Consider the following 21,792-nt stretch of genomic DNA (forward strand, 5'->3'; position numbering starts at 1 on the left):
GTGTCACGTTTTGAATTCCTCCCTAGAAACGCTTGTTCGCCTAGCGTTTTCAGTTTTTTTTTCCAATCATCCAGCATTCAACTTTGGTGGGCTGGGCTTTTTCAACTAGCAAAACGTTGGTTAATGTTGCGTTCACTATCTAAAACGTGAGTTAATCTAATGTTTCTAACTTCAGCGGCTCCACAGATTTCTACCTTAAATTTTTTTTTGGGTGGTGGTTATGCTTAGTTAAAAACTAAACACGAGGAAGTGGATTCTCTCGTTCAAAACGTCCACTCATGTGGCGTTTGATTGAATCTTAGGAAACGCTACTTAAATCTGGGTTTTGAAGTGCCAGTGGGAGCCTTTTTCCTAGATAGTGCCATTTAGGACATTATGTATTGAAATTGTGACTCTTGGGGCCTTTTCTCAACAAAAAGTAGGGTATATGCAACGTTTACATGAACTCTTATCTTAACTTTATTTGTTGTTCTGACACTGATCTTATAAATTACCAAAATCTTTGTGCATCTTCGGTCTATTCTTTGAGGGGGCCACAATAAATGAATTCCCGATATAATAGCAGCACATAGAAGGAATCTATTCGCTTTAAGTTTTTTTATTATATCAAAAAATTCATTAAATGTTTTGTAATCAATGTGAGCACAGGAGTATGTAAGTTTATTTGATAAGGAAATCTGTTCTCGTGAGGAATTGTTTTCTTGTATACAATACCTGAAATAAAGTAGGAGCTAAGGGTTTAATATCTTTATTGAAAATAAAAATTATCACCTAAACTCTATACTATACATGTATGTGCATTTCTAGATGGATATCCGTGTGACTCTACAGACAATGTCTGATGTTTTCACTATGATTGGTGTTAGTATTTACTCATCACGAAGAAATAGAATTGATGAGTTAAGCAAAAAAGAAGAAGCTTCATTCAATATTTAAATTTTTAATAAATAAAAGTTAAGTTATCAAATATTTTTAAACTAACGTGTTCAATTCTTGTTTTCAAATTTATAATTAGAACTTTTTTATATTCAAGCAAAACACGTAACTTATTTTTTTATCTCAAGAAAATTATTGAAGAGCATAATGAATTAGACTAAAAATTTATCGCACAATTAAATAAAAAATATGGTCGACTCAATGATGAAATCATATTTTAAAATTTAAAAACATATTTGATAAAAGAATTTCTATAAATATACCAACATTTTACTAATTATTTGCAACGGTTGCAAATGGCGTTGCAAACCAGATTGCAAGATTGCAGAAGTTACAAGTTGTATTTGTCATGAAAGTTTCAAATTAATTTCTCATTTGCATTTGCAACTGTCGCAAGCGTTGTTACAAATGAGGTTGCAGAAGTTGAAAATCGTATTTTTGTAAATAATTTATAAAAATAATATTTTTAAAATATTGAAATTTTGTAACGGTATTTTTTTAAAAAATTTAAAAGGTAAGATAGTTATGAAAAGAACCCAATGAAACATCAAATCATTTTAAATTAACTGATATTAAAATATAAAATATTTGAATAGCACAGATATAGACTTATACAAATTCAATTATTTCATTATTTTCAACAATCTTGACCAGGAAGGTGAAAAAGAAGGCGAGATGCATAACTCATAAATCTTGTGGTTTTAGAGGAAGAAACGACCAAACAAATCTCTCATACACACAAACCTCCGATCTTTCTAATCTCTCTAAAATGAATCGAGCTACTTACAATCTCGCCTCTCTCGCTCTCTCCCGTTCTTTTCTCGCCGGCGGTCACTCCGCCGCCGTCATCCGTCCACGTCTCCTCCTCACCGCCAGATTACTCTCCTCCTCCGCCACTCCGGAGGTGTCGCCTCCGTCGACGAATCGGCTTAAGCCGTCAATTGCAGTCTCCGGCGGTATTATCGCCGGCGCCGGAGTGGCATCGTATCTTGAAGAGCAAGTTTATGCGAAGGAGATGCCTTTGTCGCCGGAGAAGATGCCGAAGGAGGTTGTGTTGTATCAGTATGAAGCTTGTCCGTTCTGTAACAAAGTTAAAGGTATAGAAAATCACTATCTGTGTGATTCAATTTGTGAGTTACAAGTTTGATTAGTTTACGATAAAGAATCGATTATAATTTTAGTTTTGTTATATTTACATGATTAAGTTTAGATTAAGTGTAAGATAATGTTTTTTCGCAGGCAACCTGTTTTGTTCTTTGAAATGGATATATTGTTACAAGTACATTTAATTGATTTTAGTATCAAAATGTTCTCATTCTTGATACACAGCCGAACAGAACTGTGGACTATTGAATACATTGAGGTTAAGTTTTTTTAAGAAAGCAAGCTTTGGGGTTTAATGCTAGGCGGCATTTGTGTAAACTTCAAGGTTTAAGTTGTTATAATCAACTGTATATTAATTCAATGTGTGAAATTTATTAATTTGATAGTTTTCGGGTTCTGATATTTACGTTACAAGGTTTCCAGCGTAAATTTTACTTGTTAAAGTGTTGAGTATGAATGTATGATACTTGCATACATATATATAAATACATATATAGATGAGCTACATTGATATTGATTATTGAGCACTTGTGCTTATAAGAGTTATAATGGTGTGTTTTTATATGTATGAACGTGTAGTATTGTAAGTTGTGCTACTTTACTACATGAAATAAGCATCATCTTCTAAGTTCTAAAGTATCAGCATATCTGGTATGATTGTTTTTCTTAGGATTATATAAGCAACATGATCTTTTTTGCGTTATAATTGGTCCGATTGTAACATGATATATAACAAAGTCACAACCCCTTTAATTTTCAGCTTTCATGGACTACTATGATATGCCCTACAAAATTGTGGAAGTGAATCCACTTAGCAAAAAGGAAATCAAATGGTCCGACTATAAGAAGGTGCCTATTTTAGTGGTGGATGGTCAACAGATGAATGATTCATCAGGTTCTTAGCATCATTCCTGGAAGTTGAAACAATGATTTAATAATTATTCTAGTAGCTGACATATTTGTCTATTGCAGCGATTATTGATAAGTTGGATAGCATGATTAATTCTGAGAAATCTGCTGAACAAGTCCCGGATAATGATGAAGAGAAGCAGTGGAGAAGGTATAGTTAGTTGTTTTCAAATCAAATGCTCTTCTCTTAAATTAAATCAGATGGTTTGGTCTGTTTTTATATGTAATGATTTTTCTCAGCCTATAGTGCGAATTGCTGGTTATCTACCTCGTTTGTTTTAATATATAACTAACCTTAAATCTGGGCGAAGCACTAGTGATAATATAATTCAAAATTTATTATATATAATTTAATTTCTAACGTCATTATATTATTTTTTATATGAAAAATTCTATGATAATGTATTGAAGTTTGAATAAATATTATTGGCAGATTGACTATGTTTTTTTTTAAAGATTTAGCTTTTACAATATCTTTCTTTTTATATATTAAATGGGCAGTAGAAATAATATATATTTTTATCATTTATCTATAAGTATTTTTTAATATTGATATATGTTTTTTATGGTAGTTTTACTTTTTAGGAGTACTTGTTTTTTAACTAACTATATATAATACATATTTTTTTATTTCTTCGTTTATAAGAAAAAGAATATTATATATCTTTTATCAGCTACAATACATGATGACATCCTGTTTGTCTAGGAGCAGGAGACATTAGAGTTAAGAAGATTCACGCTAGTTTGTCTCTCATTATTTATATATTTTTTCTTTTTAATTTTAAAAATAATGCATAGAAACAGGTAATTCATGAATTAAAAAAATTATGCAACCAAACGACGACGATCCCAAATTATCCCTATGCTCACTACTTTGCTTATTGTAGTTTAGTATAGATGATATTTTTTTTCTCAGCCTATGGTGTGACTTGTAGGATATCCACCTTTAGAATTTAGATACGCACATGTAGTTCCCGTGCAAGGCAATAGAATGAAATTTGCACTGTATAATGGGCAAATGTTTATAAATTTCATTCCTTACTCCATTCCATTCCTTACATCCTATGCCAGAGATCACATCCCCAGTTCGAGAATGAATGCTCCATTTCTTCTTATTCTCATTTTTTTTCTTAAATCTCTTCATAACAATTTTGCACTCACTCAATTTTTTTTTCAAAACTTTCCTCCTACCTCTACTATTTTCATTTATGTTTAGTCATTCCACTCCATTTCATTCTCCCCAACCAAACACAACATTATTGTCAATAGCTCTTCTCTTAAATTAAATCAGCTATTTTGGTATGTTTTCTTATGCATTGTAATATTTTCGATCAGCTTATAATGTAAATAGATGTATACTCACCGTTAGATTTATAAAGATACGTTTAGCACCAAAGATGGGCACGTGCTTCTAAATAAAAAATTTGGAAAACTTCCTTGTATCTTAAAATTTATGGTTGAATACTTTATGTTTGGTACACATTCACATGTTTGTATATTATATGTAGGGCTCTTTTATATATTATATGAGAGTTACTTTATAAATTTCAATGCTTCTAGTGAATAATTATCATCCATAATAGTTATTTTGACTTGTTTAAGTTAATATTGTTATATTTCATGGATTTGGTGAAAGTACATTTGTAGATATGTACAATTCATTATGAAAGATAGCCCCCTCTTCACCTTCTTTTTCTGGTTCTGCCACTGGATGGATTCTATTGCTATGACACTATGAAATTTTATTGTATGTGCTAATTTTTGTTCCATGTTAATGGAACCACTTCACAAGATATCAACTGATTTATTAATTTGTTGATTCAGTTGGGTAGATAATCATCTCGTTCATATGCTATCACCTAACATCTACCGTACTACTTCAGAGGCTTTGGAATCCTTTGATTACATTACAAGCAATGGTAAGAAAACTGTACGACTGTTGTTACTTCCATACATATGATCTTTGTAACAATTATATCATCATTGTTTTGCTTGTAGTTTTTTAGATATTACCAGCGAAAAAAGGCAGTTTCATCAGAAAGAATGCAAGTAAATGGAAGTTTTGGATCCATTATAATTATTGCATATTTTTTTTATGTGTGCTTGACAGATGAACTTTAATTTTTTCTGTTGCCAAAAAAAATGATTTTGGTCTGTTCAGTAATTAGAGTTGGGGAATCACTGCCGAGTGCTGATAGATCATATAACTAGCTGGTCATATGTTATTACCAGCCTCTTGAAACTTATTTATTTCTAGCTTCAAAGCAATGATATGCATGCATTATAGTCAGATGCCTACATATTAAATTTCAACACGCATATGCATGATTTATATACTTACTTTACATTCTTACTCACAATTCTGGTTGTTTCTATAGGAAATTTCAGCTTCACTGAAAAATACACTGTAAAATATGCGGGTGCTGCTGCCATGTATTTTGTATCCAAGAATTTGAAGAAAAAGTATAACATTACTGATGAACGTGCATCCCTATATGAAGCTGCTGAACAGTGGGTGAATGCACTGAATGGTCGTGAATTTCTTGGTAGGTTTCTGCACCTTGACACTCTTATTGTTTAAACATACAAAAGACATGAGAATACTGTGCGGGATAAAAGAGCCTTAAAGTTTCATTATGTTTAAGTTTAGCTTTGATGTAATGGAAATGGAGCCCTCTGCTGAGAATATATACTATATATTGTGTATATATTATATGCAATTAGTAGGGAATATATACAATTGCATCGGTGGGTGTGTGTGTGTATTGCCCGATGTTGACTTGGTGCATCAAATATGCACACTGTTATTGTGTGCACATGTGTTCTTCTATCTTTTCTTTCTTGTATACCAATTTTTCTTACCTATTGTGTGTTTTTGCTGGCTGAAGGGGGGACCAAGCCTAATTTGGCTGATCTTGCTGTCTTTGGGGTTCTGAGACCAATTCGTTACCTGAGATCCGGTATTGACATGGTGGAGAATACACAAATCGGCGATTGGTATGCAAGAATGGAGAGTGTTGTGGGTGGATCTTCAAGGATCATGACTTAAGACTGCGGGACATTTGTGGAACTTTTAGCGACTATAATTGAAGACTAATATTTATTTAGCAATACTTGCCCACTTTTTGATATATACGGTTATGGTCACCCAATCACATATTGTGAAGCGTATAAATTGGCCAAATGTTTTTTTACTATTCCTCAGGGACTCTTGCTAGCGGTAGATTAGTCCAATTTTATGCTACAGAATCTATTTTCTGGACGCAAATTCCCTGAATAAACATTGTGATACCAGATACATGTCTGTTGCCTTTGAGAAGAATGATGTAAACAGCAACAATTTTTTGTTATCAGATGATTATTGTTAATTTTGAGATGCCCTTTTGTATGATTAAGGGTTTAATATATTAGCCTTCAAGCCCTTGTGATAGCTGTCCTGAAATTCAAGCTGAATATTGCCTGCATATTATTAACGTGTGTAACTTTAGTATTACATATTATTATTTTTATTTTATTTGATTTACTTTTTATATTTATGCGTTGTAGACTTGTAGGCATGGTGCTTTGGTATTTTTATATTTATGTCTTTGTTGTTTGTTTTGTAAGTAGGAATGTAGTATCATTTTCTTTCCCTTTTTTTGATTTTAGATTTACGCACATCCCTCTCATTCCTCATAATTCATTCCCCCGTATTTCTTTTTCCTTTACTTATTTTTATTCTATTTTCATTTATAATTTACTTTAGAAATTATTAAAATTAAAGGGCCTCTGAATTAGGAGTAATTAATAGAAGAAAAGGGAAACAATCATTTTCCCTTCCTTTTTACTTTCATTTTCCTTCTCTTCTTTTGATTTTAGATTTATCCAAAATTCCTCATAATCCATTACGTGCTCTCCCACTAGATTATTTATTTTCTCTTTCTTGGTTTTATAAAATTTTCATTTATAATTTATTTCAAAAATCATTAATGTTAAAAGTAATATGTAAACTATTTTTGAAAATCAAAAATAAATTTTAGTTTAGTTTTTCTATATTAAAAATAATTTCGACCTTTAAAAAAGTAAAGACAATTTTAAATAATTAAATGTTTCATATTATAAACATAAATATATTTGACTCTTATGATAGTCATTCCTTTTTCGCATCAAAACAAAATTGATCATACAGTTGAGTATCATTTTTCTTTTTTCTTCATTTCTCATTCTGAATTTCATCCCGTTACTTAAGTCGCACCAAACGACCCTTAAAAATAATAAGTTAAATATTTTTGAAATAAAAAATAATTAATAGAATATGAAATTATAAATATATTATATTATTATAAACATAAATATATTTGAATCTTTTGATATTATTTAAAATATGAAAAGTAATCAAATAATTTTATATTTAATTTCTAAATCAAAATCAAATAGATAATACATTTAGACATTATTCTCTTGCTCTTTGCTCTCCCTCTTAATTTCATTCCATTTCTCTGAAAGGAACCGAACAATCTAAATTATAATCATTTTTATAAAAAGAAATATAAAAATAATGCACATAGAAATATATACATACATATAGATATATAACGTGTATGTATACCCTAAGGCAGTGCTTTGTACTTGTTGAGCTTCACCAGTTATTAACCTCAGTCACTCTGTTTCTAATTCCTAAATTCCATCACCTACGATATTGAGGGCAGAGAATCATCAGAAGGGATTAGAGAGAGAAAGAAAGGCGGGGAGGAGAGAGAGGGGGAGGAAGAGAGGAGAGGGAGAGAGAGGAGGAGACAAAGAGGGAGAGAGAGAGAGAGAGAGAGAGGAGAAGAGAGGGAGATAGATAGAGAGATGAAAGTAGTTGGATTAATTAGCGGCGGCAAAGATAGCTGCTTTGCTATGATGAAATGCGTTCAATACGGTCATGAGGTTAGTGACTTGTATCATTACATAACTATGATTGTTATGTTTTTGTTAATTTAATATGTTTTCACGTGCTATGCTTGGTTGTATTCACAGATTGTTGCTTTGGCCAATTTGATGCCTGCTGATGATTCTGTCGACGAACTCGATAGCTACATGTATCAAACTGTATGCCCCTTCCCCTCTACACACACACACACACACACACATATATCACAATTAGCATTGCTATAAAACAAACAATCCGTAGTGAAACTATTTCGTTAATGTACGAGCTTCTCTGTTAGAGCAAGGCCAATGGTGATGTATATCTTGTGCTATAGCTACATTATAGAACATAAACTAGAAAACACCATTTCAATGGCGTGCTAAACCTTGTTCTAAATTAAGACAATGCTATACTTCGTTCTATATTTAGTGCTCAATATAGTGTTCTATAATTGTCACGTCACCAAAAAGTGAAGAAGAGAGGGAAATGAGTGAAAAAGAGAGGGAGATAGAACAAAATATTGGATATAGTGTGATATTTTAGCACCGAAAACCACTTTTAGTGCTAAATAATAGCAATAGCGCCACTAATTTTTACATTACCATTGGCCTTGCTCTTACTCTGTATCCTACCCGTATCTCCTTTGCCTCCTCCTACTGGAGTTCGACAGTTCATTTATCTAAAAAAATGCAATTTGTAAAGTCAGTTGGTGCAATTTCAATTTTGAAAGCTGAATTACAATAGGTGCAAATATCAAGCCTTTAACTTCGAAAGTTAATCTAACATTTAAGTCCTTATTTGTCATCAACTGTATGGTGGTCTCATATAAATTTGGTCAAACAAAGTCAAATATTAGACTGTCGAGAGACCCTAATTTTTTATTTTAGTGAATAGATGTACAGGAAACTAGAATATACAAAGTAGGTCAGGTTGTTAATATGTAGATTTCCACTAGTTTGTGTGCTTAATCTCTGGAGGTCTTGACATAGGATGTATATTTGGAAGGTCCTGATTTGGTAAGTAACTTTAAGTTGAAACCAACATGTTAGTCTAAATTAGTGCAAGTTGTAGAAAGGAGTTATTATAGGCCTTTTTGGATTTAATTGATTCAAAACTGTTCTGCCTGAAGCTTGAGTACCAAAGAGGCGGTAATATATGACAGGATTTAAACTCAGGATATCTACTTCCCATGATGTAATGATTATTAAACTGGGAACAAAACTTATCATTCTTCTTTCCCTCACTTTGGTCTGATTATTAAGGAGTTTGTAGTAGATGACTTAAAAATATTTGCAGGTTGGGCATCAAATAGTTGTCAGCTATTCTAAATGCATGGGAGTCCCTTTATTTCGAAGAAAAATTCAGGGATCCACAAGGCAAGCCCTCTAGGGGGAAATATATTTGGTAAAATTGATAATTTTATATTTGTATTGCAAAACTATGTTCCAGGTTACACATCAAAAGCATCTGTCAATATTCTAGACTTCAAGTATTATATATGATCTATCGATCTCTATATACTGTTGAATTGCTCAGTCAATCTTGTATCTGTTTAGATATTCCTTACTTTATTGTTTGACAACAGTTTATTTTATATTGTTTTAAGTTGCTCGGTAGAAAGCACCCACATTTACTGTGCAGTTTTCTAATATTGGTTCAAATTTGATATGTGAAATTTTCAGTGACAAGGTAATAAAACTTTCAGAGACCCTAAAATTGTATTATATTGTATGATAGTTCCCATCCGAAATTGATATACAGATTTTATTCATCATAATAGCTTAACTTGAGTTCCTGAACCAACTAGAGCTCAATGCTTTTGCCATCTCTGCTTAACTTAGAGGTAAATGCATACATATACATAGGGATAAGGGAATATTAAAACGCCTATGCTTTAGAGATAAAAGAAATACAAATTAATTAGGTGTATTGTTACTTTGTCATTCAACGCTTTAGTATTTACTATATACATATACATAGGGATAAGGGAATATTAAGAAAATTCATTGTCTACTTCTTTATTCTGCCTCCATTTTGTTCCACCAGTCCATTTGTTTCTTCCGGTGATTTAATTCAGTCCTAACAAAAAATTATCAGATTTTGATTTTCCTGTACTTCTTGACACGAGTGAGCACAATACCAGATTACGTTTATTTTTTTTCATTTCAGAGATTAATCTTACATATTGTAAACTTTACAGGCATCATGAGCTTAGCTACAATATGACTGTCGGTGATGAGGTAGAAGATATGTTTATCTTGTTAAAGGAAGTTAAGCATCAGATACCGTCTATAACAGGAGTGTCCTCAGGTGCTATTGCTTCTGATTATCAAAGGCTAAGGGTGGAAAGTGTATGTTCACGGTTAGGACTCATTTCTTTGGCATATTTATGGAAGGAAGATCAGTCCTTGCTTCTTCAAGAGATGGTAAATGGGGTATTATTTGTAGAATATTTCTCATCGTAACATTGTTGTTAATTCTGTTTTTTTTGTATGATCATCTAGATAAAAGCTGGGATTGTTGCTATTACTGTAAAGGTATGAACACAGGTTTACTTCGACATATCTATGTTGTATCTTTTGTGCAAAGAGTAACCAGTGTTGATAGATATCTTGGCTAAGATTTTCGATTTTACAGCACTTTGTTTCAAATTAGAAGTTCTATATGCTTTGATATTGAAAGGCTTAGTTGAGATCCAAATTTTTATTATAAAGATATTTTTTTGTTATGATCGTGTTTTTAAATGTCCTTACTTTCGTTTGTCTTTACACTTGATCAGTAATATTGTCCAAAAGAGAAAGATGGTGACTTTGAGCAACTAATGATCAGAACTTCAGAAGTAGACTGGAAAAAATGAAAAAAAAAATCTAACTGTTTTGTCACTGCAAACTTAAGATACTGTATAGAAAATTCTCTATCTATATATATGTATATTCTTTTTGGGGTAGTGGGGTAGTCACTTTGATGTTGCTTACAATGGTGAATGGTAAAAATTGAACGATATATCTACATGTAATGTATACTGGGCATCTCGTTGCATTTCAGGAGACACAGGATTGCTAAAAAGAAAGTAAAATTTGTATTATGGTGCTGACCTTCAATTTTTAATCAAGATTGTAATTGCAAGTTACAATATGGATAGAAGTCGATCATAAATGTATCATATGTCTTGAACTTAAAATCAATTTTTGCTCTCTTCCTTTCTTTTCTTTTGATTATGTTTAGAGCATTATTTTTTTATATCGTTTAGGTTGCAGCCATCGGATTGAATCCGTCAAAGCACTTGGGCAAAGAACTGTCAGAGCTAAGCTCCCATCTACATAAGTTAAAAGAGTAAGTCGTAAAGTAGATTATTCACTTACTATCAGCTTGAAATTCGTTGATCATATTAACCCATTTGGTCAACTATTCCAATAGGTTGTATGGCATAAATGTATGTGGTGAAGGAGGGGAGTATGAAACACTAACACTTGACTGTCCCCTCTTTAAAGTAGGTGGACTATCTCTTGCTATTATATCACCTTAAAGTGTGAATTGGCCCAGTTCTTGAAATTTTATCTAATGTATCAGTTTATATGCATTTTAAGTCCTCAACTGCAGTATTTAGTTGTTGCAATCATGCATCTTTGTTCTTTCTTGGTCAATCAAGTATTTTGTTAATACATGCATTTTATCGATGGTTATTATCTTATAAAGAGTAATGTATCTTAGATGCTATAATGTTGTGGTCTTTAACTTTAAAAAATTAAAGTTGTTGCAGAAGTTTTTGTTGCTTACTTTGTTCATCATACTTATTATTTATAGAAATGGTTGGGGCCTGTTTCAAAGTATCTAATGCAAATACTTCTGTACTTCTTTACAGAATGCTAGGCTGTTGCTAGATGAATATCAAATTGTATTGCACTCTTCAGATTCCATAGCTCCTGTTGGGATCCTTCACCCTTCAGGATTTCATGTGGAACAGAAGTTAAAAGGAGAACAAGTAAATGAGTCAGAGGGCTATAACAGAGCCAATGGTGTCTCTCCCGAGTCAGTGGATTCAGTATACGAGGTTCAAGGAGACTGCACACAAAGTTCGGATGCTGACTGTAGAGTTACTGATAAGATCTTTGATTCTGTTACACAAGAGCATCGTACATTCAATATATCAGAAATGGTAAATGATAATATGCACTCAATTTCATGCTCGCTGCAAAACTTGCACGGAACGTTAGGAGGTAAAGTTTATTATATGGTGAAACTTCGGCTTACTCTCTTATATGATTTGTTATCTTGTATTTTTACCCTGTGTACTCCCTCCAGTGCTTTCAGATTACAATGTAAATAATTTCTTTATTTTGCAGATTTGCAAGAGGATTTGAAAATTGTTCTAATGAGAATCGAATCACAACTTGTGCAAATCGGTTGCTCATGGAACGAGGTACTCTATATACATATGTACATTGATGATATGGATAATTTCTCAGTTGCAAATGAAACATATGTTAAATTCATTACCCAAGAGAAATGTGTCTCTGGTGTACCATCACGGAGTACAGTTGAATTGCCTTTGTCACAAGTTGGTTTGGGGGCAGCCTACGTTGAAGTTCTGGTAGCAAAAAATCAATGCAAAAAGGTTTTGCATGTGCAAAGCATATCCTGCTGGGCTCCCAGTTGCATAGGACCCTATAGTCAGGTTAGTAGTCATCATCTTGTCATCTAAGTAATTTTAATTATCACTTCATTCATGTTCCTGCTGCTACTATGCTGATTTTTTCCCCTTCCGGCTTGCTCTATGTCATTCTGTAATGCATTCAATGAAAGTTGTGTATATGAATTCTGAGTTGTATTTTTAGCTTCAGATAACTACAGGCTTTATCAAGCTTTAAACACGAATAACAGTGAAATTTGATTATACTGCTTGCAAGTGCAGCAATGTGTGTTATAGTCGTGGCTTCAATTAACTAATCTTAGCTAAAGAAATCGTCTTTAGGCCAAATCATGTTTAAAGTCATTATCACATGAGGCAACCTACTGATAACACGGGTGATGTTGGTCTAGTGTATAGTAGGTGTGGTAGGCTAGGCCTCTTAGCAGATCACTGGCTTTGTCGAAGCCTGCAAAAGGATTGCTGATTCGATTAAAAGTTCTATCAACTCGAGGATATCTAGAACTTGAAGATTGTTTTGTACACCTTTCTTCAGATTATCACTGTTGCTTAATATCTGTATTTTATGATTTTTTTGGGGTCTTGTTAATGGGGTTGGGTATTATATGTTAGCTTGTAGTCATGGTTTAAGAACATATTTAGTTGCCACAGACTATATTATACATAACAATGGCGAGACGGATCCTTGAGGAGGTTTTATGTTTTGAGGAACTAAAATTATACAAGTATACAAGTAATCTCTGTACTAGATTGTTTACTAAGGCTGCATGTACTACTGTTTGATTGTAAATGTTGATAGTAATTTCACTTTTCTTGCTATGACAGAGACAAGAAATTAAGATGTTCAATCTTAAAATGACAACCTGCAAACATTTTTTTTTTTAAAAAGAAAAATTTTCTGAGAGGAATATCTGTAAGTACTTAAAAATATATTGTGAGAGTGGCACAATGTGCATTCTGTAGACATAGCCCAGTGGGACTTAGTGGAGATGTACAGTTCGTATATCAAACTTCTTTTTGGCTTTTATTATTTTCCTTAAAGAACCCCTCCCGTTTATGTTTATTTTAAAATCCTTAAACTGCATATGACACGAGGTGTTTGTACTTCCATGCAAGCTGTGAGCCCAGGCAGTGAGGACTAATCATTTTGTAAGTTGGTTGTTTGTCCCGCGTCTGTGCCCGAAAATAGCCACAGAAGTCTTGAGGGTTATAAGCTGCCATCTACTCAAGTACCATTTTCAGATAGATTACAGGGTAATTAACAGGAAGTGCGGACTGTCTCCCTCTCTGAAGCTATCTCAAAACTTTCATGCTAGAATTTCCTTATCTATTCCCTTAGCCCTAGTAATTTATTTTTTACACTTCGGTTCTTCTCAAGTATTAATAGCAGTATTGTAATTAATAATGAAGTTTCCAGAAGCTTTGTATAAGAAGTGACTAGTGAGTGAGGAAATGGATTGCTCTACTTCTGAAGGCAGGTAGATTCACCAAATGTAAGAGAGTGATAGCCAGGAGTGGTTTATTTATAAATTAACAAGTCTTTTATGTAGGTCTTACTAGTGAGGAAATTGGTGGTGATCTAGATTCACCAAATATAAGAGAGTAATGGCCAGGAGTTTTTTATTTAGAAATTAACAAGTCTTTTATTTAGGTCTTACTAGTGAGGAAATTGGTGGTGATCTGTGGTAATCGAAAAGTCCAGTAACTATATTCTTATAGAAGACCTTACTTTTCACCCGAGTTATAATATTCATACAAGTTCCTGTAGAGAGTGTAAGGTCTTTCTAAAGCAGCAGAAGCTGTGTAGAGGTTATGGCTGTGACTTGGACTCCTAGAGAGTTCTCTTTCCTTTCGTAATTTATATAATAATGTTACATAATGAGCTGAGGGGCAATATGACCTTATAAAGGTTATCACACCCTCGTGTTTTGTAGCGATATTTCTCAATTCCCATGAAGCATTTATTTTTCTATGCACAATTTGTAGCCTCTCTGTTACAATAGTATTAACGAATTAGCATAAGTGCCAAGCTGGATAGGCTTGGTCCTGGGTTCGGCATACACAGCCAATGTAAGTTGTAAGGCGTTAGTGTAAGTACATTATATAAGGAAAGAGAACTTTTAAAGAAATCAAACTACATATTTTGTACTTGTCTGTGAAAAAGTCTACAACTATCTTATATTTCATGTACTGATACGAAAACCAGCCACAACGTAATATTTCTCATTTCCGAGTATTTTACTATTTTAAGGAAATAATCACAATTTGTAACACTGGCAAAAAAGTATCATGTAAAGCAGTATTTATTCCTAAATTTCACCTTCAGGCAACCTTGCGCAAGGAGATTCCCGTGAAGCATTTATTTTTTCTATGCACAATTTGTAGCCTCTCTGTTACAATAGTATTAACGAATTAGCATAAGTGCCAAGCTGGATAGGCTTGGTCCTGGGTTCGGCATACACAGCCAATGTAAGTTGTAAGGCGTTAGTGTAAGTACATTATATAAGGAAAGAGAACTTCTGAAGAAATCAAACTACATACTTTGTACTTGTCTGTGAAAAAGTCTACAACTATCTTATATTTCATGTACTGATACGAAAACCAGCCACAACGTAATATTTCTCATTTCTGAGTATTTTAAGGAAATAATCACAATTTGTAACACAGGCAAAAAAGTATTACGTAAAGCAGTATTTATTCCTAAATTTCACCTTCAGGCAACCTTGCACAAGGAGATTCTTTACATGGCTGGGCAATTGGGGCTTGACCCACCTACAATGTTAATCTGTGAGGGAGGGGCTACTGCTGAGCTTGGAAAAGCACTGGAAAACAGTGAAGCGGTAGCAAATTGCTTTACTTCTTCAATAATTACCTCTGCCATTCTCTTCACCATCTACTGTTCAACAGCTATACCTACATCAGATAGAATCAAAATACAAGAAAAGCTGGATATGGACCTCAATCGGATGAAGTTACACAACTTAAATACTGGCAAGTTATGTACAGTGATGAATCCCATTTTTTTGTTTGTCCTTGTACCTGATCTGCCGAAAAGGTAATCTTCTATCTTGTATATATTAATGGGCATCTTTATGTATTAGTTCGCAAGTGATTTTGGTATATGTACTCAAAAGAAAAACTTTGTGTTATATGTGCTCCCTTGGTCTTTTTCATCACTGCATTTTAACATAAGACATATATGATTATGAACGTCTTGCCAAGGTTTATTTTAGCTAGGTAATTAACACTATATAACCTATAATAATGTTAGCAAATAATATCTCATAAGCCCCTATTTTTGCTCCCTGGTGCTTATTTTCTATTGCTATATTCTTGTGGCAACTAGAGCCTTTGTGGAAGTGAAGCCTATGCTTTATGTTGCTGATAGTGCTGAACCTGAGGAAGTTGTGACTGATGAAATCGTACCAGATGACATCTCATTAGAAGTGACTCAAAATTATTGGGGATTTCAGAATAATGATTGGCATGACTTTGGCATTCAGAATTGTATTGTTCCTGGGAAAATATGTGCAGTTGTTCTCTCTGTTACTGATGAACTCGTTGTGAAGATATGTTCCAGCAGTGCTACAGATGCTGTTCATGATGGCATAGGCCAGCAATGTTGTATCAGTGTGCGACAGCTGGAAATAATTGCAAGGTTTTGCCTTTATCGTCTCGATAAAACTCTTTTGATGAACCATTTCTCTTGGGACGATGTAATGGTATGCACCTTTCTTTGGAGCCTTGTGAATTTGTATAATATATATATGAGTTACATTTATGATTTTATTTCCACTGATGTCTGATGTATTATAAAACAAGTTCTGTTCAGATTTGTGAAAATCGTTTGGCCTTTTGTCAATCAAAAAAATGGAAATTATGTGTCATGGAGGGAAAGCTTTAAATTGTCAATTGCATGGATAAATGCTGAAAAATAATGTAGCTGCAGAGTTTATAGTTCAAAACTTGCACCCTTTGCTGTTCTTTTTATATAAAATAAATATGTCTGAAATTGAGATAATGTTCCTCGAACATGGCAAGTATTGTTGCAGACTCCTCACATCTCTTTATTAATTCAGAATATGCATTTTTTTTGTTCCATTTGCCCTTTCATTTGTAAAACAGTCATGTCAAGAGTGCAGTCACTCAATAATTTGGAAGCAATAGTTCTTTGGATATTCATTGGTATTCAACTTCTCATATCTTCATTTTTCTCCTTTTGCAGTATTTGAGGCTATATTTTCCCACAAGCCTCAATATGTCCCATGATATTTTATCACAAGTCTTCATGGGTGCATTTAATGAGCTTGCAGAATCAAGTCCAAGGATTAACATCAAGGAGAAGCCCATTTTTAGCTTGGTCCCCGTCTTAGGAGCGGGAAAGTCCGCTGTTTCTCTTGATGATGTTTGTACCTGTGAGCTTTTTGCTCGTAAACCTTAATCATCTCACCATTGGTGTCGTCCTATCTACATTAGTAAAATCTGGGAAATTCGCCACAATAGAACTAGTAAAATATCACTACAGATAGAGAGCAGAAGTTGTTATGTATACAATAATTTAATTGTTGTAAGTTTGCTGTATTTGGTTTCAGATCAGTTTTATGTGCGTCTAAGACCGAATCTGAATATCTGATCCAAATATGAAAATGTACTTTAATTGATGTATTTTTGTATTCTAATGATTGCATTGTTAAGCTTGAACATACAATACTTAGTACTTTTGGCTAAGATTCTAATTTAACAGTAGATAACATGTTTTCCTTTAAACACACTAATGAAAGTAATTCCCCTTTAGTTTTTGTTAGCCTAGAATCAAGGGAGAAAATGTATTACTTTTCGCTTGTATTTCTCCACCCTTGAAAGGTTCAGGAGAGTTATGTAAACGAGTTGACATCTGCTATCTTACTCTTTTAAGTTACTGGTAACACTCAACTGTCACAAGACTCACAACCCAGCTCAAATGTATAGACCCAATGTAGATTTTGATCACTAGAAATTGTTATCGATCAACCCAGCTCAAATGCATAGACCCAAGGTAGATTTTGATCACTCGAAATTTGTTATCGATTAGGGAGAGACGAGGCAAAATGGTTTTATCTTAACTTTTAGTGCAAACGGAAATCCGGGTATTAAAATTCACAGCCAGCTGGTTTCAATGCAATTTCGAACAAGATCGTCTTTTGGCAGACTAATATGTATAGGTAGGCTTAAATGTATAATCTACCAAAAAGAAAAATAGTACTAAAATACCATCTTCAAAGGGTGAGCACTCATTATTTTAGTAGCAATCTCCGGAACAAAATTACCTGCTGGATATATGGATTTATATATTGCTATATGAACTGAGGTAAATATCAATATCAATACTGTAAATAAGCAAAGAAGAGAATCGTATTAGAGTCAAAGTTAATACATAAACTTATTAAATCTAAATATATTTTTCAAGTTCTAATGTCAATTTCTCTAATGAGATCTCATCAGGAATATCTTAAAGAAAAAGGACTTTATATCAATATCTTCTTTTGGGGTGATCCACTCTCTATATTGACGGGACTTCCAGCTGCAGGTAAAAATAACAGAAACAATTAGGAGCTGCCTGTAGGATATAAGGAAATATGCATTCCCATCAAATAGTGGTAAATATCAGTATTCTAAGCAAAGAATAATATTTACATATAAGAAAGTGGAGTATGGACAATCATAAGGAAAGAATTTCATTAGGTAAAGTAAAAATAAAATAAAATTTTGCACGTGAAAATGGAAATTTAAATAAAAATAAAAGATTACAACTAACTGTACATATGCGAAGCAACTAGTTATTCGCCAACTTAAAAGATTACAGCTGTGTTTTTCTATACTACAAAATGTTGGCTACTGTGCTTAAATTGGTAAGATGTGTTTTTTATGATTATTACAGCTTATGCGAAATCATACTCATAGTCTGGCCATAGAATTCATAAATGAATTACCAAAATCCAAGGGGAAGGATAGTGTGGACATTGACAGCCTTGCTCTCTGCTAATGTAGTTACTCTGCTCTAATACAAAACTTCATGGTTGTCTACAAAACCTTTCTCAAAGCAAAAACTAAAATACATAACAAAAGAAACTACATTATTGAATGACCTCTCTTAAAGAGACCTGGATCCAAGTTGCATAAGGTGTACATCCTCTCCTCTTCAGAACTAATGATAAATTGGCTAACTGAAAGACTTGTAGATGTCCAAAGCAGCATTTGAGATTATGACAAGTCTGAAACACTTTTTATAGGTGAATTGCCTGCTGCCGTATTTTGTAAGATGATGTATGTAGTTTATAGCTAACAGAAAATACACTTCAAAGGTTTCACTAAAACTTTTCTTAGTGAGTTATTACCAATTTCAACTATATCAAAATATGGGGTTTCGGGTGCATAGCACAGAGAAACTCAATTTCAACTAACACCATAACATGGGTCTTCGAATGTGGGGGATACAACAAATGTAAAGACATTACAAACATTCATTTGATGTCATGTACAAAGACTAAAACACAAGAATAAGCTAGAACATTAATTTTAGTAGTAGCCAACACAAGCATCAAATATTTTAGCTAATAAACATCAAAACTTGCTCTAACTTAAGTAATTAACACCAATTTCGAGTATGATTTACAGGGGGGAAATAAGCTGGGTTTGTGCAAGTACCCTACAAGAACACACATTGGCTAACCGAATAATCCCTAGTCTATCAGATATCCCGCGATTACAGTCTTATTAAAAAAAAAAAACATTTCAACTACAAATCAAAAGAAATTCAGCAATATTTCGAGAACCCAAAATCACAAAAACCCTTAAAAGGGTTTCAACTATCCGCGCCCAATATCCAACCACAATCACAACATTCATACAAAACATCAAACACACATGATAATCATCAAATTATACCTGGGGGAGCAGCGGGTGTGGGGGCATCACCAAAAATGGGCTTAATCTTATCAACAGGAAGAGCAAAACCCCCCTGAGGCTGAGCATAAAGCTGCTGTTTCCACTCCCAGATGGTCTTCTTAATGGCCTTATTAGATTTGAGCAAAGATTCTTTCTGGGTCTCTAGGGTTTCAATAGTTTTCTGTTGGTTAAATGATCTGACACTCAGGGCTACAAATGCAAAGCCCAGAAAGCTGTTGATGACTGTGTTGTTGCTCGCTGCTTTGTTCACAAACCCAATTACTTTGTTTGCGTACTCCATTTCTACTCCACGCTGGAGAAATTGAAGAGGTGACTGCCAAAAACAAACAGCTAAATCTTGTTTTCCTGCCAAGTTTTTCGTTATTAAAAGTAGTAGTTTCAGGGATTATTTACAGGTTGAGATAAAATTAGAGTTACTAAGTGTTTCCGGAACATTTTGGCCGTTTTAATCTGTTAATATTAATGTCTGGTTAGCGGATTGAAATAAAAATTTGGGTTAAAAAATTAATTTTCAAATAATTTTATAAAAAAACTGCTAATCAAAACATCTCCTTCAATCAATTAGTTAAAATATCTAATTCAATCTGATAACAGTTAACTGTTAATTTTCAAACATTCTTTTCTTAGCAACAGTCATGTTATATATACAGGGTCATACTCCAATAGAAACTAATGGAATAGAAATTAAATAGAAACCAATGCGATTAAGTAGAATGATGCGATTTTTTGGACCGGGGATGGACCCCGAGATGGGTCTAGACGGGGTCTAAGTGGGGCCTAATAGGACCGGGTCGGGTCCTAGTTAGACCATGGTGGGGCCAAGGTTTGGCTCTTTAACACTGTCTGGAGCCTGTCAAGGGCCCGGGAGGAGCCTTGGCAAGGCCCTAGCGGGCCCGGGGTGGATTGAGTGGGGGTGAGGGTGGGCCCTAGGTGGGTGATGGGTGTGGTCATTTAGGTATAGTTTCTCTTGGTTTCCATTTTAGTTTTTATTTTAGTGGTTTCTATTTGAGCAATTGCCTATATAACTATACTAGTGAATAAAGCCGCGTTTCGCGGCGGTGTTATAAATTTTGATAGGAATTAATATTATAATAACATCAAAATTAGTTTGAGTCATCCTCTAGTTAAACATATCATTAATTAAAAATATAATTAGTATAAAAATTTGTTTAAGTTGTCATCCTGTCAAAGACAATACTAATAATAAAATTTAGTTCGAACCGCCCTTCCGTCAAAGACAATATTAATCCGTAATTATTATTTTTATGATAAAATTAAATATTATAATTTATATCAAAATTAATTTGAGCCGCTCTCTTGTCAAACACAATACTAATAACAAAACATTATAATTTAGATATTAGTTTCAGTCTCTTTACTGTCAAACACAATACAAATAAAAATTATTCTAATTATGGTAAAATTAAAGATTATAATTGGATAAAAAAAATTGAACTGTGGTCCCGTTTTAACAAAAAAATATATTATAACATAGATAATAAATTATTTTAGCCACTTTCCCGTCAAACATAATACTAATAGAAAAATTATTACTATTTAGATAAAAATTAGTTTGGGCCGCCTCCCGTACCCGTCAAACACAATACTAATCAAGAATTATTTACATTATCATAAAATCAATATATGATTCCTATTTTATATCTTATTTTATTTTATTAATTATTTTTAATTTATGATTCCTATTTATTAGTTAAAAATTATTATTATTTTATGGTTCTAATTTTTTTGCTATTAGTTTTTTTTAATGATTATTATCTTTACAATTTTTTATTTTCTATTCAAAATGTAAGAAAATTATAAGACTAAATCGAAAATAAAAATTGTATGTATTACCTTACAAATCTTAAATATAAATTCTATTTTATCTGTGATTGTTAGTTTAAAACATTTTCATAAAATCAATATATGATTCCTATTAGTTAAAAAATATTATTCTTTTATAGTTCTAATTTTTTTGCTATTAGTTTTATAATGATTATTATCTTTACAATCCTTTATTTTCTATTCGAAATTTAAAAAAAATTATAAGACTAAATCGAAAATAAAAATTGTACGTATTTCGAGTTGCCGTGAACAAAAATAACATGTTAGATACAAATTTATGTGATATAATTATTTATATATATATACTAGCCTTTAACCCGTGCGAAGCACGGGCGGGTATATAGTTCGTAATTTATTATTTAAATTTTAACATCATTTTATTAGTATTTTGGTATTAACGGATTGAATTTTAATTAAATTATATTATTCAACTGAATATATTTTCACCCGATTACTTGAAAATAGACAAACTCTAATACACACACAGGATTTTAGTACATTTAATCCGGAT

The 21,792-nt window shown here is 32.8% G+C and overlaps 3 protein-coding genes across 4 annotated transcripts; 2 read left to right on the plus strand and 1 right to left on the minus strand.

Moving 5' to 3' along the window:
- The first annotated feature begins 1,573 nt into the window (after nucleotides 1-1,573).
- On the plus strand, nucleotides 1,574-6,325 carry LOC108201791 (uncharacterized). Its single transcript, XM_017370118.2, has 6 exons — nucleotides 1,574-2,033; nucleotides 2,801-2,935; nucleotides 3,013-3,100; nucleotides 4,774-4,868; nucleotides 5,328-5,495; nucleotides 5,838-6,325. Exons 1-6 carry the CDS (start codon nucleotides 1,706-1,708, stop codon nucleotides 5,996-5,998), a joined length of 975 nt encoding a protein of 324 aa, XP_017225607.1. The 5' UTR covers nucleotides 1,574-1,705; the 3' UTR covers nucleotides 5,999-6,325.
- A 1,218-nt stretch (nucleotides 6,326-7,543) lies between these two features.
- Nucleotides 7,544-17,152, plus strand: LOC108204789 (diphthine--ammonia ligase). 2 transcript variants are annotated; one of them, XM_017374402.2, is made up of 12 exons: nucleotides 7,544-7,860; nucleotides 7,951-8,022; nucleotides 9,140-9,219; nucleotides 10,044-10,269; nucleotides 10,348-10,380; nucleotides 11,094-11,176; nucleotides 11,261-11,333; nucleotides 11,706-12,060; nucleotides 12,187-12,518; nucleotides 15,209-15,546; nucleotides 15,838-16,213; nucleotides 16,717-17,152. In XM_017374402.2, exons 1-12 carry the CDS (start codon nucleotides 7,783-7,785, stop codon nucleotides 16,930-16,932), a joined length of 2,262 nt encoding a protein of 753 aa, XP_017229891.1. In that variant the 5' UTR covers nucleotides 7,544-7,782; the 3' UTR covers nucleotides 16,933-17,152. The 2 variants fall into 2 exon arrangements, with proteins under 2 accessions (XP_017229891.1, XP_063941752.1); XM_064085682.1 differs by lacking the exon at nucleotides 7,544-7,860 and having other exon boundaries at nucleotides 7,953-8,022; nucleotides 9,140-9,247.
- A 712-nt stretch (nucleotides 17,153-17,864) lies between these two features.
- Nucleotides 17,865-19,842, minus strand: LOC108193925 (uncharacterized). Its single transcript, XM_017360782.2, has 2 exons — nucleotides 19,416-19,842; nucleotides 17,865-18,051 (listed from the first exon to the last, which is right to left on the minus strand). The coding sequence occupies exons 1-2, from the start codon at nucleotides 19,714-19,716 to the stop codon at nucleotides 17,996-17,998; spliced, it is 357 nt and encodes a 118-aa protein (XP_017216271.1). The 5' UTR covers nucleotides 19,717-19,842; the 3' UTR covers nucleotides 17,865-17,995.
- Between the last annotated feature and the right edge of the window lie 1,950 nt (nucleotides 19,843-21,792).

Source organism: Daucus carota, chromosome 1, assembly GCF_001625215.2.
Source record: "Daucus carota subsp. sativus chromosome 1, DH1 v3.0, whole genome shotgun sequence".
In the NCBI taxonomy this organism is placed as follows: Eukaryota; Viridiplantae; Streptophyta; class Magnoliopsida; order Apiales; family Apiaceae; genus Daucus; species Daucus carota.

Excerpts from the sequence above, each read along its gene's own strand:
- LOC108201791 (XM_017370118.2), top strand. The coding sequence starts at position 1,706 with ATGAATCGAGCTACTTACAATCTCGCCTCTCTCGCTCTCTCCCGTTCT. Across the intron at positions 4,869-5,327 it reads TGATTACATTACAAGCAATG|GAAATTTCAGCTTCACTGAA; the intron begins GTAAGAAAACTG and ends TTGTTTCTATAG. Across the intron at positions 5,496-5,837 it reads GAATGGTCGTGAATTTCTTG|GGGGGACCAAGCCTAATTTG; the intron begins GTAGGTTTCTGC and ends TGCTGGCTGAAG.
- LOC108204789 (XM_017374402.2), top strand. The coding sequence starts at position 7,783 with ATGAAAGTAGTTGGATTAATTAGCGGCGGCAAAGATAGCTGCTTTGCT. Across the intron at positions 9,220-10,043 it reads AAAATTCAGGGATCCACAAG|GCATCATGAGCTTAGCTACA; the intron begins GCAAGCCCTCTA and ends TAAACTTTACAG. Across the intron at positions 11,177-11,260 it reads CATCTACATAAGTTAAAAGA|GTTGTATGGCATAAATGTAT; the intron begins GTAAGTCGTAAA and ends CTATTCCAATAG.
- LOC108193925 (XM_017360782.2), bottom strand. The coding sequence starts at position 19,716 with ATGGAGTACGCAAACAAAGTAATTGGGTTTGTGAACAAAGCAGCGAGC. Across the intron at positions 18,052-19,415 it reads CACACCCGCTGCTCCCCCAG|CTGGAAGTCCCGTCAATATA; the intron begins GTATAATTTGAT and ends TTTTACCTGCAG.